The sequence below is a fragment of the Ictalurus punctatus genome, chromosome 12 (assembly GCF_001660625.3).
Source record: "Ictalurus punctatus breed USDA103 chromosome 12, Coco_2.0, whole genome shotgun sequence".
Classification (NCBI taxonomy): domain Eukaryota; kingdom Metazoa; phylum Chordata; class Actinopteri; order Siluriformes; family Ictaluridae; genus Ictalurus; species Ictalurus punctatus.
The window spans coordinates 4,874,511-4,894,530 of NC_030427.2; the positions used below are offsets into that span (position 1 = coordinate 4,874,511).

A 20,020-nucleotide genomic window follows, 5' to 3' on the forward strand; every position below is an offset into this window, starting at 1 on the left:
ATGAATAGAGTACAGAGTAGAAAGGAGCATCCAAATATTATGGTGGGGAAAAGGCTTTCTAGTGACCCTATTGAGGTGGAATTATACTGTATGAATTAAAGAGAGTAATTGAGGGAGTAAATCAAACATCTCCAGGAAAGGATGAAATATGCTATATGATGATTAAAAATGTATAAGATTTTTCATTGAATATTATACTACATTTATTTAATAAAGTATGGAACACAGCTACACAGCTAGACTTCCTTCTTCCTGGAAACATCAGGCAATTATCCCTGTCCCTGTATTAAATACAGCAAAGAACAACCATAATGCTGCCAACAGACCCATTGCATTAACATCAAATTTGTGTAAGATAATGGAACGGTTTATTGTATGTAGATTGAACTACATGTTTGAAAGGAAAGGGATTATATCACCTTACTAGAGTGACTGAGACAGACATAAGGAAATATCAAGTAATTAAAAAGGTGGTAGGAGGCATATTTTCGATATTGAAAAATCATATGACATGCTTTGGAAGGAGGGATTGTTAATAAAGTTACAACAACTAGAGGTTGAAGGTAGAATGTTTAATCAGATAAAGGATTTTTTGCTTGATAGAACAGTTCAGGCAAGGGCTGGATCATATTCCAATATATATCAAATAGATAATAGGACCCCACACACACGTGTGTGCAGTTCAATAAAGAGGCTATGAATTTGGGAATTACAGAAATTTCAGTTAGCCCAACAATTATAGTAACCAATTTACCTCCCTGGTTGTTCTCCATGACTCAAATTGATTTCCATCTACAATATAAAGTTAAGAATGAAACATATACACCTAAGGAGGTCATTGTACAGCAGTATTTAGATCAGGAATACTCTTCAATGCTTCACGTAATCACAGATGGTTCAAAGGATCCTTCATTAGTAGGATATATTAAGAGGTTCAAAGTCAGCATTCAAAAAGGACAACTAATTATGTATCAGTTTTTACAACAGAGTTAATAACGTTAATAGAGTTATTTTTATTAGCTATGCAATGGGTGGAGAAAGTTCAGCTGATGGGTGCTCTTATTTGCTCAGACTCTCAATTAGCTTTAAATAGCTCATTAAATGGGCAGTCTTAATCAAGATAAGATTTAGTATATGAGATACTTACACATCTGCTTAGAATTCAGAAACTGGGGATGGTCCTGAGATTTCTTTGGGTACCCGCACATGTGGGAGGACAAGGAAATTAAATAGTGGACAAACTGGCTAAAAAGGCAATGGATGATATGGATTTCGAAGTTCACATACCACTCAGTAAAGCGGTAAAAGGAAGAATTAGAGAACTTATTAATATAAAGTGGCGAGAAATGGGGTCATGTGAAAAAAGCGAAGACGCCTATACAGGATCCAAATTTTGGAAAGGGAGAATAGGACTCAATAACAGGAAAGAACAAGCAATTATCACTTGGCTTTCTGACATTCTGGCTTAAATCATTCATTGCTCAAAATAGGGAAACATCAAACAGGATTATGCATGACGTGTAGTTAAGCAGAGACTGTTGAACATGTATTATTACATTGTGTATTATTTACAAGGGAAAGAGAGGAGTTATTAAATAAATTGAGAAATATAGATTTAATCAATTTCACCTTACCAAACCTATTGAATTGTGCCTCAGGACAGTTAAAAATACAAAGAGAAATACTTAATTATCTCAGGAAAACAGGATTGGGTAAATAGAATTTAATAAACATACACAGGGAGTCTGTGTGCCTCCTAGTGGCCCAAGTTGGAACAGCCCCTGGAGGCCATGACAGTAAAATATGTTTACACTGTGGGTTTGTCCTGCCCAGCAAATAATCTTCTTATGTGATGTTTATGGCTGTTGGCGAATCAGTTTAATGTACATTACTGCTATATACTGGACTGGGCTGTGGTTGGAAGCCTTAAGGGATTCAAATTTCCTAAATGGTCAAATGAAATGGTAAATTCCAGATTCTTTCATGAACTCAAATTCATTTTTGTGAATTACTCCAATGGTAACTATATGTTAGTAACCCCTTCAGTGAAAACTCTATCAGACCTTCTCTTTTTGTGCGGTAATGCTTTGCAATGCAGATGTACATGTTCAGCTGTTTCCCTATTGTTACAACATCAGCAAAGTCTTGTGTTGTGCTTTTTTTATGAGGTGCAGTGAGTGATTTAGCTGAGTGTGCCTTGTTCTAAGCCATGTGAGTGTCATTTCCTGCCTTCTGTTACTCCCTGCACCCCCCTGGTTCCCACGTGTTTCTGTATACCATATTTAGATCAGATTCTACTTTACAGTGCAAGTACAATGCCTATGAAATGCGGTTAGCATCTAACCAGAAGTGCAAATAGCATGTAGCATTGAGTGTTATATGCCAGTAAGTGACAATGAGTCACCCCTTGTGCTCCTTCTCTTACATTTCCTGCCATAATGCTATTATTTTATGCTTTACCAGGACTTCTGCTTTCGCTTTGCTTGTTAGTACTGGAATTTCAAGCTCTGATTTTTGAGGCACTGTATTACCATCCTATCTACAACTTAACCCCAATTTACAAGCTTCCTACGTTATAAGAAGTGCGCAAAAATACTAAACTAGAAAATAGCCAAAGTGAGACAACATAGCATTCATGTACTCAAAAAAAGATTTGGGTAATTATACATTATTTCTCATTTTTGTACATAGTTCATAACTGATTTGTCTTTCTGTAGTTTTTGTTCATTTTAGACAAGACAAGCAGTGAGGCTGACCTCATCAGGTCATCCATATCTAACAAAACACATGATTACACTTGGACTGCCTGTGAGAGTACACCACCAAGGTATATTCTGTCCTATTAAGATGTGAAGTTTTTATTTATTTATTTATTTATTTATTTATTTATTTATTTATTTATTAAGCCATTTTGACAAACCCAGGGGCACTGTTTTCAACTAGGATGTTAAAAGAACAGTGGTTAAAATCTTAAAAGAGAGTGGTATCTGAGCAGATCTTTCCTATCCGGGTAGCTGGAGACTGTAGTAACAGCAATCTGACAAAAAAAAAAAAAGCATCTGGATTGGAGAAACCCAATACCTTAACTTCACTTGATGAATTGAATTCACACTGTTGCTCTTTGAAATCGGCTAATCATGAGATTTACTCAGATGTGTTAGCCATGATTAAACCATGACACCAATGTCAAAATACTTTAAAGCACATAGACAGCTTGAAAAAAACAACTGACTGAGGCCTCTTGGGGCTGAGCCCCTCATATCTTCAATAGGGGTATAAGAAATATTTGATATATTAAATTCTTAGCACGTTGTGTGATGTAGTTGTGAATATAAATGTATGTTTACATATCGTTAGTGGAGGATGGGTCATGGAGATGTTTTACATTCTGGAATGATGGAATAGAATTCTTTTTAGAATTGTTGAACATTCCATCACGAAGTGGGGAAAACCACTGGATTCCATTTGCACACCAAGACACTGTGAGCGATCAGCAAGAGCGAGCTACTGCTAGCGATTATTTCACATTTCGAACTTTACATTCCATATTTTATGGCATCCTCTTTGGAAAAGTTGTAACCAGATACCCGTCTGAATATGGCTATGCTGATTTATATTACAGATCCAATGATATTTTATAGTTTAATATTCAGTAGGACAGTAGCCTACTGTGTGCTTGGGAGCACTAAAACCTTGAACACAATGATTTAACACAGTACAATAAGTAATATATCCAGACCTGTTACGTCGAGATCATGAGAAAATGTCAAAGAAAAAAATGTAATAATGAATGCATGACCGCTTAGGCTTCCGTACATATAGACATTTACACACCTTGTTTTCCTGCTCAGCATGAGAGTGTGTTACTCTTTCAGTTTCAACCCTTTTATTGGTTTAAAAAAAAAAATCGGTGTACATACATTTTATTTATCCAACGTTTTTCAGTTCCAGTCTCTGAGAGTTTCTAACTTCATGCCTGCTACAAGTGCACCCCACCATGTCCTTCTACCTCACTCCTATCCCCAGTCCCACCCCATCCAGTCACCCCATTTCTACCCCTCATCCCACCCTGTCCTGCCAACCCATTTCTATCCCTCATCCCACCCTGTCATGCCAGCTTACTTCTACCCCCAGTCCCACGCTCTCCTACCACCCCACTTCTACCCACCCTCACTGATGAAACAACACCAATCCTTCATCCCATCCTTCCAGGTATAACACTGTTTCTAGGTGTTACGTGCACGTTAGCATCTTCGCCATCATAAATGTAATAATTCCCCACTGTAGAGATGGACTTTATCTCCGCATTAAGAGAGAGAGGTGTCCCCTTCTCAAGTGTCGGACATTAATGTCTTAATGTCCGAGACATTAATGTCTTCAATCCTTCAGGGATGAGGTATTTTTGTAGGCCACCCCAGAAGTTAGCATCACCCTGGTTCCCTCGACAAAAAACCAAAGGATTTTTTCCGCTGGCTTTTGGATTTTTGCAGAAAATAAGCTCTGTGACCAACAAAAGTTTATGATTCTTACATGTTTATATGTGGAGTGAAAAAGTCAAGGTGGCTCTAAGATTGATAAGACAGTGTTTTAAGTGTGTGAAGGTGTGTGAGAGATGTGAAATTATGGAAAGACTGAGTGCTCATGGTGCGCACTGCAAAAAATGCTGTTACTGGCCAGACAAAAATCTGAGCAGAAATTTTCCATAAGTGTAAATGGTGATGCCAACCACAACACACACTGTAGCAAAAGGTTGGGTGAGTGACAAGACAAGCGATTTTAAAAGCCAAACGCTTGACAAACGATTGACTGTTAGTTCTACTCCTTCTCTTCAGGTTTGTAGTTTTCTCTGGTCGTTTATTGTGCAACAGCCTCTGACTAAGTGGCATTTTCATTGATCTGACTTTTACCTTTTACATGATGTGAGCTGCTGGTGAATGTTGGCATTTGCCTGTCAAGACTCTTAACCCTCTTGCAAGTGAAAGACTGGTAAGATATTTATATGTGCTGAAATGTTGGGCAAACAATAGCCCAACATAGCCCCGAAAAGTTAAAAAAACAAAAACAACAACAACAACAACTCCTGTTCCATCTGTCAAGCTTATCACTTGACAAGTGTAAAAATTGTTTAAAAGTTTGTACATGATCTGTTATTACAGCTGCAGAATATTTCATTATTATGTATTATTTCTGTAGAGTTGTATAATTACATATCGTCCATCCATCCATGTTCTATACCGCTTATCCTTTTCAGGGTCACGGGGAACCTGGAGCCTATCCCAGGGAGCATAAGGCAGGGTACACCCTGGACAGGGTGCCAGTCCATCACAGGGCACAATCACATACACACTCACACACCCATTCATACACTACAGACACGCCAATCAGCCTACCACGCATGTCTTTGGACTTGGGGAGGAAACCGGAGTACCCGGAGGAAACCCCCGCAGCACGGGGAGAACATGCAAACTCCACACACACAGGACCACGGTGGGAATTGAACCCACAACGCTGGAGGTGTGAGGCAAACGTGCTAACCACTAAGCCGCACACAATTCCTTCAGTACACTGGCTATCTTGATCAAATTAGCTTTGTGTAACAGTTTGCATTAAGCTGAAATGATTCTTAGCAACAAGGCAGTTTACAAAAACACCAATTTCAAGTCAGCATCACACATAGGCTTATGCTTATACTTCTTATGCTTGAAATGGGTGTTTTTAAGACTTCTCCCTCATGATGAACTCCTAGGGGATCATGACGCATAGAGGCACTTAAGCCCCTTACTATAAAGGAAGTAATATACAGTATCTCACAAAAGTGAGTGCACCCCTCACGTTTTTGTAAATATTTGATGATATCTTTTCATGTGACAACACTGAAGAAAGGACACTGTGCTACAATGTAAAGTAGTGAGTGTACAGCTTGTGTAACAGTGTAAATTTGCTGTCCCCTCAAAATAACTCAACACACAGCCATTAATGTCTAAACCGCTGGCAACAAAAGTGAGTACACCCCTAAGTGAAAATGTCCAAATGTACACGGTTACACAAGCTGTACACTCACTACTGTACATTGTAGCAAAGTGTCATTTCTTCAGTGTTGTCACATGAAAAGATATAATCAAATATTCACAAAAATGTGAGGGGTGCACTCACTTTTGTGAGATACCGTAAGTCCATAATCAAATATCACACAGGGAGTCATCTCCCTAGTCACATCTTGATAGGCACCTTTTTGATTATCTTGGCAGGTGGTATGCCCAGGTTATCTTTGAATCCATCCACATTCCTAGAACTCTAATTACTTTTAATTGTTAAAGAGTCTATCTATATAGCTAGGTCTAGGGTAGTGTTTTTATGCCTTCTCAAGAAGCAAATTACTTGTTTTTTCTGCTGACATTTTAAAACCACAGTTATTTCCCCTTTGTTTAATTTTTTAGCCACAAAAATGGTTTTCCTTCCTCTTTTCCATAATGTCTGCATATAGTGATTTTGCAATGTCCTGTCTGATTAAAAAATAAAATAAAATAAATCACATTGAACAACAAAGGACTACATACACTTACCTTGTGTTGTGCCATTTTCAATTTTACCAACATTTGAGTATATTGTTCCTACCCTAACCTGTATGGTCCTATTGTGCAAGATGTTCATCACCCAGTTCATCACCCTACTCCAAACATATCAAACTTTATCAGCAGTCCATTTTTTCAATTCACATTGTAAGACTTCCTGAAATCCATTTCAAGTCATATGACAGCTTCATGGTCATCCTGCCTTTATAGAAACCACTTTGGTGTGGGGAAAAACTTTTCTGCTGCTCCAAGAAATGTGAAACATTTTCCATTCATTTACACACATGTGAGGTGAAGGATGTTGGTCTATATACAGCAGAGTCTGGCAGATCTTTCAATGGCTTCCCAATTGGCATTATTATAGCTAATTTTCATGTTGATGGTAGTTTCCCAGTTGCCAATATATTGTTCTAGGATCACTTCAATAGTCTAGACTGATGTTTTTAAACATATGATTAAACATTTCTCCGTGACATGGCCACAGCTTGTTTTAATTCAGAGTACACTTTTCATCCACAACACTATCACAGCACCTCCTTCTACTGGCAATATCCGGATGTTTTGTTAAATATTTTATCTATGTCATCCCTTGTTTCTCTGTGTAAATTTGCAGCGTTATGTACTTTGACAAAATGCCTCAAATAATGCTTCAGCCTTCTCTGCATTAGTCACTGCATCGTTGTCCCCACATTTCAGTACTGGAAATGTACATCCCTTCCTCTTACCGTTTATTTTCCTTATCATTCCCCAGAAATCACTAACTGTGACATCTTTAAGTAGTATGTCCTCCAATACATCCATTTTCCTCACTATTGCCTGGATCTCCTTAAATTGAATGAGATCACTGGGGGATAGAGGTTTTTTGATTTATTAGTTTTTTTACTATGTGCAGGGATCTATTACAAGCCCGCACCACTGCTGAAGAGCACACTTCAGTCCACCATGGTACAGTTCTTTTCTTCCCTGTGTACCACCTTTTAGGTATTACTTCTATAGATGTCTGGTGTCTAATAGAGCAAAGTTTATTCCAACATTTATCTATGTTCTCTTCCAAAAAAAAAAAAAAAAAAAACCATCTGTAATTGAGTATTATACAAACATTTATACCATTGTTATGACCCCAGGCTAGGGTCGCGGTGTAATATAAAAAGTATAAACAAAAATCATAATCAAAACTAATGAGGTCGACACACGTGTCATTCAAGTCTTCGATACCTTTCAAATTTAATGATTGCAAGAAAGAAAATAATCCAAAACAAACAGAATCACTCAGAAAGCAAATCCCTTCAGGGCTGGGCAAGGCCAAAATAATAAACAAAATAGTCGCTATCTTGCCCTGAATCAATTTAAAGAACCTAACAACATAAAAAAGGTATTTCAAAATAAAATGCAGAGGTTAACCTAGCTCCCTAACTGAGTCAAAAACAGAGAACAAAAGATCGACCCAAAATAAACGGCACCCAACCCCTACAGCTTTCATGAAACGAAGAAAAGAAATATTTACGATATGCGATATATTTACAAATAAGGTGTACACTCAGCCACAACACATATAAGACAAGACAGGGGAATGGGACAACACAATCTCCTACCTAAACACTTCAATCACTCACTTTTCTCACTTGTACACAGTATAACAATTAAGCGATTTCACTCAAGCACCAAGAAAACATTCACTACTCAATCGTACCAACACAATCACAGACACACCACACATCCGAATTCCTGGTGACATAACGTCCTTCTTTCTTTTAAAAAGACACACAATCTTCTCCTCTCCGATCCCTGTGCACCATGTCATCATGTCCAATTAGGGCGGAGCGACCTGTGAGAGTGAAACAGGGGGAGGGAGAGGGAGAGAGAGAGAGAGAGAGAGAGAGAGAGAGAACACACCAGCACAATACATCTCCTGACGTAATAACCATGTCCATTTACCTTTTTAAAAATGCCACTTTTGCAAAATTCTCCTCTCCTTTCTGTGTGCAAAAGATAGGATAATGCTCACTTACTATGTTTGTGTCAACATATTTTTGTATTTTTGCTTGTTGAAGAACCTGTCCATATTCATGATATGGCCAAAGGTTTCTGGACACCTGACCATCACACCCATATGCTGGCCCTTCCCAAAGCGTTGCCACAATGTTGGAAATATCTATGGATGTCTACGTATGCTGTAACACTACAGTTTTCCTACAGTGGAACTTGGGGGCCTACCCCAAACATGTTACAGCATAACAATACAAATTATTTGCTTACTTGGGCAGTTTGTTCGAGGTGTTGGTGTGCTGTCTCCCACACTTGTTCACTCGGTCACTCATCCACTGCAGGTGAGTCTGCGGGATTTGCATTCTTGGTTTGCTCTCTCTACTTTTCTTAGCCTGGCCTACTAGCTTGGGGGTGATAACCAGACCTCAGACTGACAGATTACCATACTCCCCCATACTCATGATGTGACTTGGGCTCCCAGTCACTCACAGTGTCTTCTGTGATGCCGAAGTACAGTGCTGTGAATAAGTATTTGATTTCTTCTGTGTTTGTGTATATCTCATACTAAATTGTTTCAGAAATAAAAACAAAATCTAAGATAAAACAAAGGCAACCTGAGTAAACAACAAATACAGTTTTTAAATGATAATGTTATTTATTGAAGCAAAAAAGTTATCCAATACCAACTGGGCCTGTGTGAAAATGTATTTGACCCCATATTTACTAATTCCCCAAATCTACAAAACTGCATTCATAATGGGGTTCAGCTGGACGAGATACAACCAGTCCTGATTACTGCCAGGCATGTTCAATCAAATCAATACTTAAATAGAACTTTCTCAACGGCATGAAGCTGGTTAAAAGGTCTTACTGAGTAACACAGTACGTCAAAATGGAAAGAAATTCCAGAAATGATGAGGAAGAAGGTGATTGAAATACGTCCGTCTGGGAAGGGTTACAAAGCTATTTCAAAGGTTCTGGGACTCCAAAGAAACACAGCGAGAGCCGTTATCTCCAAATGGAAAAACTCAGCACAGTAGTGAACCTTCCCAGAAGTGTCCGACCTTCCAAAATTCCTATAAGAGCACAACAACTACTCATCCCTCAAGTTACAAAAGAGCCAAGGCCTCTCTTACATCAATAAAGGTCATGGTTCATGACTCCACTATCAGAAAGACACTGGGCAAAATTGATATCCATGGAAGAGTGGCGAGGTGAAAACCACTGCTAACCCAGAAGAACATTAAGGCTCCTCTGAATTTTGCCAAAACGCACCTTGATGATCCTCAAACCTTTTGGGAGAATGTTCTGTGGACTGATGAGTCGAAAGTGGAACTGTTTGGAAACAGAGGTCTTATTATTAAATCTGGCGTAAACCAAACACAGAATTCTACAAAAAGGACATCATACCCACGGTCAAGCATGGTGGAGGAAGTGTGATGGTGTGGGGATGCTGCTTCAGGGCCTGGACAACTTGCAGTGATTGAGGGAAACATGAATTCTGCTCTCTACCAGAAAATCCTAAAGGAGAATGATAAAAGATAATGCATAAATACTTATATATAATATAAACTAAGTTTATATTATATAATAGCATTTATGCATTACTTTTTTATGGATGCAAAAAAGCACTGAATTAAACTACAGACCGAATTAATAATAATAACTCCCTTTCACTGCACCTTGTGGTTTCTGTTACTTGCTGACTTTAGGAATATTGTTTTACTTCTGTTTACTTTTAATCGTAGTGTTTTAATTAGACATTACAGATCTCAATTGCGCGCCCACTGTGCATCAGCGTGTCTAAACCACTAGCAAGGAGCAACGTGGCCTTGTTACTAATAGATCACTTCTGTTATAATAAAAAACAGAAGTTACACTGCAAGAGTGCAAATACAGCATATAATGACAATAAACTTAAATTAAACTAAACCCTTTAAACAACTCACACCAGTTTCCCCAACCCCTTACACACAGTGGAGCATTTTGGATAGAAACATAAACTGTTGGGCTTCCGTGCTACACAAGTTTGATCTTTTTCATGGTGTTTAATATAAAATGTTCCCCTGCCTTAGAGGTCTTGAAGGTCACACACTTTCTTCCTCAGTCACTTGACGATTACACCTCAGTCTGATGAACAGAACAGAAGTAACGTAGGGAGTAAATGTACCCCATGCCACACGCAGACCAACTAATCGATAATGAGATTCGTTAACAACGATTTTCATAATTGATTATTATCGATTTTGTTGATTAGTTGTTGCAGCGCTACTCTAGACACTCATTAAACCCCCCACACCCACTCATACCCTAAACACTCACTGACACCCCCAATACCCACCCATACATGCCTATGATATAGTTGAGAGTATAGATGAGACAAATGATCAATGTTTTAATCTACACTGCTTTAATCCCGCTCATACTCAAGTTTGGAAAATCGCTAACAACAGCTTGTCTGAAGACGTTATATTGAAACATTTATATTTTCTACTGTTTACTGAAATCAAATGGAGAGGGGACTGACTGTCTCTAATGAGTTTTATACAGCGGGGGAAATAAGTATTGAACGTGTCAACATTTTTTTCAGTAAATATTTTTCCAATGAGATCATTCACATGAAATTTTCACCAGACTTTGGTATTAACTCAAGAAATCCACACAGATAAAGAAATCCAAACATTAAAGTCCATAAATCAAGTTATGTGTAATAAAGCGGAATGACATAGAAAAAAATATTGAACACACCAACTGAAATTTATTTAATGCTTAGTGGAGAAGCCTTTGTTTGTAATGACAGCTTCAAATGCTTCCTGTATTAAGAAATTAATCGGTATTTAGGTGTGATTTTTAAGCAGTGGAGTGCATTGCCTATTGTTTTCTCTGTGACGATGGCACCTGCTGCCTCCAAGTGTTTCTGGAGCTCTTTCTGAGTGGTCCTTGGCTCTTGGGCTACTCTTCTGACTATTCTTCTGACTCCCTGGTCAGAAATCTCGCTAGGAGCTCCTAAGCGTGGCCGGTTGATGACGGAGTGATGTTGCTTCCACTCATGGATAATGGCCCCAATGGTGCTTACTGGACGATTCAGAGGTGTTGAAATACGTCTGTATCTGATTCCATCAATATGTTTCGCAACAATAAGGTTCCGAAGGTCTTGTGAGAGCTCTTTGTTTTTACCCATCATGGTATGTTTCTTGTGTGACACTTTGGTAACGAAAAAGTCTTTTTATAGACCATCAATTTACTAACCCAGCTGATATTAATTTTCACAGATAGGGGGTAAAATTACTCACGGAGTTCAGATGGTTCCTTGCCTTACCTTGCCTTGGAGAACTGCTTTTTCTTAGCATGTTTAATACTTTTTTCCACTTTATTAAACACAATTTTATTTATGGACTTTAATGTTGTGAATTCTTTATATTGCTAGATTTCTTGAGTTAATACTGATGTCTTGTGAAAATATCATGTGGATAACCTCATTGGAAATATATTTACTGAAAAAAATGTTGACGCATTCAATACTTATTTCCCCCACTGTATATTGTTCTCATCAAGCCAGACAACTTTCAAAATGACACTGTTCTCAGCATGTTGTGCAACTTTCTAATTTACAGTCATTAGCTCCGACCAACAGGAAGTCAGCTATTTTGGTTAGAATGTGGGTTTTTTTGAAAAATCAGGCTCTGAATTTTTAACTAGCCCTCCTAGGGGGTTCATATGATTCACACACTTTTTCAACATGATGGCAATACACTGAAGATGCTAAATTGTGAACGGACATTGGATATCTTGAACGGTGTTGCCATGGCGAGGGATTATATTAATGACAAAAAAGGAACCAGGAAGGGTCTCATATCTTTTAAACAAAAAATTATACAACATTTATTGTTATATAAAATAAAACATAACATATATTAGAAATAAACACATTGTATTCTATTTTTTCAATTCAAGAAGTATGTGCAAGTTCAAAATAGGAAGATTAGTGGATTTGGATTTGGATTAGTCACCTAATGTGTCTTTGTCTTCACCAGCCTACGAAGAACCCTCATTGATCCATTCCATGCTGTGTCAACCTGGCAACTTGTAAGCAAATTACCATGTTCTCTCTAGATTGTGATCTGTTGGCTAATATGGTGTTTAATTTGACTGAGTGTATGAATGGGGAAGTCAGGATGCTTCTCCTAAGTTTGCTCTTGACACTTTTAGTCCTGTTTGGACTTAACGTCATTCAATAACTATTCAATAACATGGCAATAACTGGCAATTCCATTTCTTTTATGGATATATAGCTGCTGTGGTATGGCTAAATTCTATTAGCCATCTGTACTGTTTCAAATCTACCTGGTTCTCCTGAGGTTTATGAACATTGTCACTCTAGGAATAGCTGGGAATAGTTTGTCACCCTTTATGCTTTATTCAGCGGTGCTCTTGGCCCAAACTTTGCGCATCTGCAAGTAACAATCATGCATGTGGATCTATTGCTTCAATCTGATCTGATGAACAGATGAACCGGTGTCATTCACCAATAAAGAGAGAGATCTCACTTTCAAAACCACGCGCAGGTTGACAACGTTCAGCCTCCTTGTAAGCGATTCTTCAAACCTTCCACAATCAGGCTAGCATTATCACTGCTAGTCATGGGAATGCTTGCCAAACTGCTTCCTCAATGAATTGTTGCTGCTCACTCTCTTCGACTCTTGCCTATGTAGTCTTTTGCTCCATTTTCTAATTGTCATTGTTTATGTTCTTTAAAAATTCTGTTAATGATAACTGCTTTCTTTGAACCATGCCACAACAATGCATTCTATGTTACTGTAGGCTTCGCTTCGTGACAATGAATTCAGGTGAACTTTGAACTTGAAATGATTACATAACGTAAAAGGGGCTATTAGCAATATTTGAGTAGTGTTCATATAAGATTAGTATTTTTACTTGCAGTTTGTTGTGGTTCCATTTTACTTTTGGTGAATTAAAAACTAAAACTTTGGATAATATTGCTGCGTGAGACTTTAAACATCCAGCTGCAGAGGTGGCAGATCCACATAAAACGGTTCCACAATGCAGGTGTGATATAGCCTACATTTGAGAGGTGCCGGATCCTTATTCTCTGTTTCTCTATCTTTGTGAATGCTTATCTATACCTCAGATACTGCATAAGCCTCGCCTTATTTAAATTATTTAAATCGAAATTGAAGACACAAATGTTCACCAGTTGTCTCTCTTTCCACATATAAATGACTTAATCCTATTTCTCTACTGTGGCTGTGGTTTCTGTTACTCCCTTCATATAAGATAGATAGATAGATAGATAGATAGATAGATAGCTTGTTCACTCATTTATATGCACAATGCACTGTGATTTCGAGTGTACGTCCGATGAACACATTCACACTACAGTATTCTCATACATATTAGAAAAGAATGTATTGATGACTTTTTAATTAAGTTCAGGACGGATGGGGGAACATATATATATATATATATATATATATATATATATATATATATATATATATATATATATATATATATATATATATATATATATATATATATATATATATATATATATATATATAGTTGCATTTTCTTTCTTACAGGAGTTGGATCTTCTTACCGATAGGTGGCATTGTTGAGCTAACAAAGCACGCCTTAAAGTTGTTATTTTTCTTTCTGAAATCCACTTTTTTCTTCTCCTCAGGAAAAAGAAGTCTCGCCAAAACCTAAAACTAGCCAGACGGAGTATATTTTGGGCCAGGTTTACCTCAGGGGTCAGCTTGAGGACACTGGCAGGAAATCCCTTGAAAATTAAACCCAGCGAAAATAGTTCTTTGCTACTTTTATTTATTTATTTATTTATTTATTAATAAATGACAGACAGTAGTGTTTTTATTCTCTTTTTTTATTTTTAAATATAATAAATAAGCCTAATAGTAAAAAAAAAACAAAACATAACAAGCACTTTTTGTTCTCTTTTTCAACTAATACAATAAACGTGACAAATATCACGTATAAATATATAAATAAAACTTATTATTAATACTTGTATTTATTGATTGATTGATTTATACTAATACTTGTATAATAATAATAATAATAATAATAATAATAATAATAATAATGATGATGATTATTAATGATCAGAATGATCTCAGATCATGTGGCATGATCAGAATATGCTTATGGAGTTTTTCTGATAAACTTTCAGTGGTAAAGTTGACAAATACAGCACAAACTACTTGGGGTTTCGTTCCTCTATGTGCTCTGGGGTAGTTTGTTAAGGTAGGACAGTTCGTTAGAGGAGGGCGGACGCGGACCTGATTACATCAAGAGCATTGCGCCTCCTGTTGGTTCCAAGTGAAAGGGGCGTGGAAAGGGTTCTTGAGGTCACCGCTCGGATTGGCTGGACACGCTCATTAATATTACAACAAGGCGGTTCTAGCTACTTATATACAAGTTCCCAGTTTGGATGTTTCTCTCTTCGATCACCTCCGCAGCAGTGTCAGCGCTTAGATTCAATCATCCAACTCCTCACTTCAGGACAAACCACAATGTGTGACAAGCTACCCTTCAAAGTCGGTCAGTATCTGTACAGTATGCACAGAAATGCTCACTTTCACTTCCACTTCCGGGGCTAGCTTGATGGTGCGTTTCACAGTGAACTATTGAAAGAATTTCATCTTCATAAACGCGGCGAGTGCATGTGTACATCAAGTTTAGTGTAGACGAACGCGTAGGTTTGGTCGTTGTTCGGAGAATGTCTGCGGTTTCCGCTGTATAACTGACATTAGTGAGAAAGCTGACACACGGCAGGTGTAAACAACACTCCGCTGCAGTGTCTGAGCGGTTTCACTGCTGTTGGTAGACTCGGTCTTATGCGTTCGGAAAGTTCGATAAGAACTGTGCGGAGAGGTATCGATATTACCTGGCCACTTTTCTGTTATTGAAGCTCTTAAAAATGGCGACAGCCATGTTTGAAGTTGTAGTTTTAGTATATCGCGCATGCGGCTGCTCGGCACCCGTACCCACATGACCATCATGCATTGCTGTGCTTCGCCGACGCTTATGGACCGTTACACCGGAAGCTCGGACTGTGTTCCTGAGTTGTGAGCATAGGATTCTCATAACTGATCCAGACTCTCTATCTCTCTCTCTCTCTCTCTCGCTCTTTCTCTCTATCTATCCATCTCTCTATCTATCCATCTCTCTCTCTCTCTCGCGCTCTTTCTATCTATCTATCTATCTTTCTCTCTTGCTCTTTCTATCTATCTATCTATCTATCTATCTATCTTTCTATTTATATCTCTCTATCCATCTATCCATATTTCTCTCTATCTATCCATCTTTCTCTCCCTATCCATCTTTCTCTCTATCTCACTCTTTCTCTCTTTCTTGCTCTCGCTCTCTTTCTTGCTCTTGCTTTCTTTCTCTCTATCTTTCTATCTATCCATCTTTCTCGCTCTTTCTCTATATCTTTCTCTCTCTATCCATCTTTATCTATCTATCTATCTATCTATCTATCTCTCTATCTATCTCTTTCTCTTATCCTTCCTTCCTTCAATAAGCAAGATTTAAGAGAACATCTACTGCTGTATTGCTTGTAAACACATACACGACTGGTCAAAAGTTTAGAAACACTTGTTACAGAAACACTCGTGTCTCACACACACACATTTTAGAAGAATAATAGGCTATAGAACTATGGGAATTATGTCATGTTAAAGTAAAAATAAATCAAAATCAGGTAATATTTAGCATCTTCAAAGTGGACCCCCTTTTTGCCTAGAACTTTCAGAAATGTGTTCTCGGCATTTTCTCAACCAATTTCTTGAGGAATCCCCCTGAGATGCTTTTTAAACAGTATTAAAGGAGTTCCCACCTATGCTGGATTCTTATTAGCTGCTTTTCGGAATATTTTGCTCATCCATTTAAAATATTTATTTTTGTCAATAAAATGCTTTGTAATGAAAAAAATTAATGTGTTGGCACAATTATATTTTTGTCTACACCACCAATTTCAACCCTTTAATCGTACACCTTCAGATCAAAAGGTTTTTAAGATCATGAGAAATATTTCAGTTAAGTGTCTGCAAACTTTTGACTGTGTGTATGTAATATAAAATAAATATTGGACTCTACTCACTCTATACCTTCAAAATGGCTTGCTTTATCAAACAATAACTAAACATGCAGAAGGCTTGATTATTTGGACTTTGTTCTGCTGATCTGAGAGTCCAGAGGTCAGTTTGCCATTAACACAATGTTACTGTAACTGTAAGTAATTTTAATAATTGGAAGGAATAACACAATCTACTAAGAACTTCTACTAGAAGATTTGGGTTTTAGACAGATTTCGATAAGACCTGGAGAATTCCAGTTGCCCCTGGACAGATATTAGCTGCTTGACACACACACACACACACACACACACAGCACTCACAGGAACACCAAGTAGCATGTATCACTTTTCATGACTGAAATGGCTACAGCAGTGGGAGCTGCTTAAGCAGTGTGCTTGAAGCAGAGTGAACTGAATGCTTAACGTGTCATGAAACACTAAACTACATTTTCTGAGATGTTAACCGAGGCGTTCGTATCGCGCGTCATAAAAGACAATCTTAGCATCTGTTCATTGTAATTGTAGGAGAAAACTGGTTAATTTTTAGCTTTTCCTGGTTTAAAATCTAGTCCTGTCACAGGAAGGGTTGTCAAAAGTACCGATACTTCGGTACTAAAAAGAAAAAAGTTGACGGTACCGGTTAAACCCGGTACTGGTGTGCTGCCTGACAGGTGGTCACTCGGGAACTTTTCATGGCTGCACCATGCAACAAGACATTGGAGCCAAAGCAGCAGCAGCTCCGCCGGTCACCATGGCTGTGTCCGAAACCGCATATTTACCTATTATATAATAGGCGAAATACATGTATTTCTCTCGGATGCTTGTTTTCCGCTTTCAGTTGTTTTTCGCTTTTACTGCGAAGTGTGTAAAAGCCGCGCCCCTAATATTTACGTGCCTATAGATTTATTCGAGCAGTTTATGCAGATGAGTTTAAAATTATGGTAGCGGTTGCATTATGAATGTTGTAGCATAGTTTAATTGGAGTGTATTCTTGCAAGAAAACATTCTTGTTTTTGTTTACTTAATGCAGTGATTTTCAACCACTGTGCCGCAGCACACTAGTGTACCGTGAGAGATCGTCAGGTGGGCCGTCAGTTATCACTTAATTAGTCTTAAAATGATTTTTTAAATTAATGTTTATTAATTATTATCTGCAAATAATATGACCTTGTCGAGTGTCTGTGCTGTAATATAGTGATTGGCGGGGTAATGTAATATTCGTCCGGGTGGCAGCAGGTAGCTAATTGCTTTGTTCCTTCTTAGAGACAAGAGAATTAGTGACGCATGTGACAGGTCGTGGTGGCTGTGGTGAAGTTTTTATAAAGGAAAAATGCAAACTCCTGGACAAGATTGTGACCCAGGTGAAGGCCCTAGTATGAGTGGTGGTAAAAAGAAAGCGAAGACGGTGATCTCGAGGCAATACAGAGAAAGCTATCTGTCGTTCGGATTTACTTTCACCAGCGATGAGACGACACCGACTCCATTATGCTTGGTGTGTGGCGAGAAGCTGTCCGACAGCGCCATGGTGCCAAGCAAGCTTAAACGCCATCTCCAAACGTAACACTTGTCCCTTCAAAACAAACCAAAACCACAAAGGTAAATGAGAGCCCTCCAAAGGTAGTTATCTAGTTGCTGAACTTGTAGCTAAATGAAAAAAGTAACACACAGTGGCAGAGACATTAATACTACCTGCCTGCAAAGCCATCGTCAACGAGATGCTCGGCCCTGACGCAGTAAAAGACCGAAAAGTATGCATATAAATAAATATATGTATATTTAAGAGGAGCAGACTTCAAACACTGAACATTGATGTTTATTGTATTTGTTTACAAGGTGAACAGGTTAAGTTATTTTTTTGCATACAGTCTGTAAAATAAACTAAATTTGATATTTTCAGTTAATCAGAAGGTAAATTAATGTCATGGCTCACACTATGTTCCGAAATTCTGTCATAACTGACAAACTCAAGTTTTCTCATGCCTACTTGTTTGTTCTATTGTGGCATGAGAACTTAATAAATGTGAAAGTGCAATAAAAATATGTTGTCCCTAAAATCAATGAATAATCATGATAAATAATCGAGATCTCAATATTGATCAAAATAATCGGGATTATCATTTTGGCCATAATCGTGCGGCCCTACTGTCCAGGTTGTACCCTGCCTTGTGCCCAATGCTCCCTGGGATAGGCTCCAGGTTCTTCTCGACCCTGTAGGATAAGCAGTGTAGAAAATGGATGAATTGAGATGTTCACATATTGTTGTGTTTCCAGCTGATATCAGCCTGGCGGAGTGGGGACGTAAGGCAATTGACATTGCTGAGAATGAGATGCCAGGGCTGATGAAGTTAAGAGAGACTTATGGGCCAACCCAACCTCTGAAAGGAGCTAGAATTGCTGGCTGCTTGCACATGACTGTCCAGACGGCCGTGCTCATTGAGACCCTCAAGGCCCTTGGAGCTGAGGTGAGTTGGGGGTAAAAGTTTTACTGAAATATGGCTTTGCTGAGGATTAAGTTACCTGGATAGACACGATTGTCAATTTTTGTTTTATAGCAACACAACCGGAGCAATCGAATGCCCAAAATATGTTAAGCTTTGTCTGTTATTTGTAACACATAAAATGAAATCATGCTTACCGTGGATCTAAAGTATACACAACCCTAAAGTTAAAATTCTAGGTTTTTGTGATGTGAAAAGAAAACAAGATGAATCTTGTCGGATCTTTTTCCACCTCTGCTGTGATACAACAACCAACACGATTTAAGTGAAGCTTTATAACCTGGCTCCACAAGTGTACACACCAAATTTTTTTATTTTTATTTTTTTTTTTGGAAAAAAAAATATTTAATGGGGCATATTACTGTGCTCTGTTAAAGTAATTTTCATACACCTGTAATCAAGGAAGTGATTTTTGATTTTCTTGACATCTTGGTTTCACCTGACTTCTGAAGCCATGGTGCGCAAAAAGCTTACAAAGCATGTACAGAAAAACATTAAATGCAAAACACCATGAAGGCACTCAACAAGTGGAGAAAATGGGGCACCACTGTGACCTTACTAAGAACAAGATGTCCCTCCAAAATTGATGAAAGGAAACTTGTCAGGGAAGCTGAAAGGGACCTACTGCAGGAATATCTGCCAAATACTGGTTACTGACTGGATGTAACATATGTCAAGTAGTGGTTACTGCTTGGTTGTATAAAGCTCATGTTCTTCAAATGTCTGGGCAATGGGGTAGGGTGGTGAGACACAAGTTCTTTCTCATCCAAAAAAATTATGAATCCAAGCCTGCCTAAATCTCCTGAAACCATGTGCCAAAATACTTTATGGTCTGTTTAGAC

The 20,020-nt window shown here is 38.1% G+C and overlaps 1 protein-coding gene across 1 annotated transcript in view; it reads left to right on the plus strand.

Annotated features, from left to right (window-relative positions):
• The first annotated feature begins 14,980 nt into the window (after nucleotides 1-14,980).
• ahcy (adenosylhomocysteinase) overlaps nucleotides 14,981-20,020 on the plus strand; it is a 29,442-nt gene continuing 24,402 nt past the window's right edge. The window contains exons 1-2 of the mRNA XM_017482056.3: nucleotides 14,981-15,140; nucleotides 18,952-19,142. Of these exons, the coding sequence (XP_017337545.1) occupies nucleotides 15,113-15,140; nucleotides 18,952-19,142 (219 nt within the window). The 5' untranslated portion in view covers nucleotides 14,981-15,112. The remainder of the gene's footprint in view (nucleotides 15,141-18,951; nucleotides 19,143-20,020) is intronic.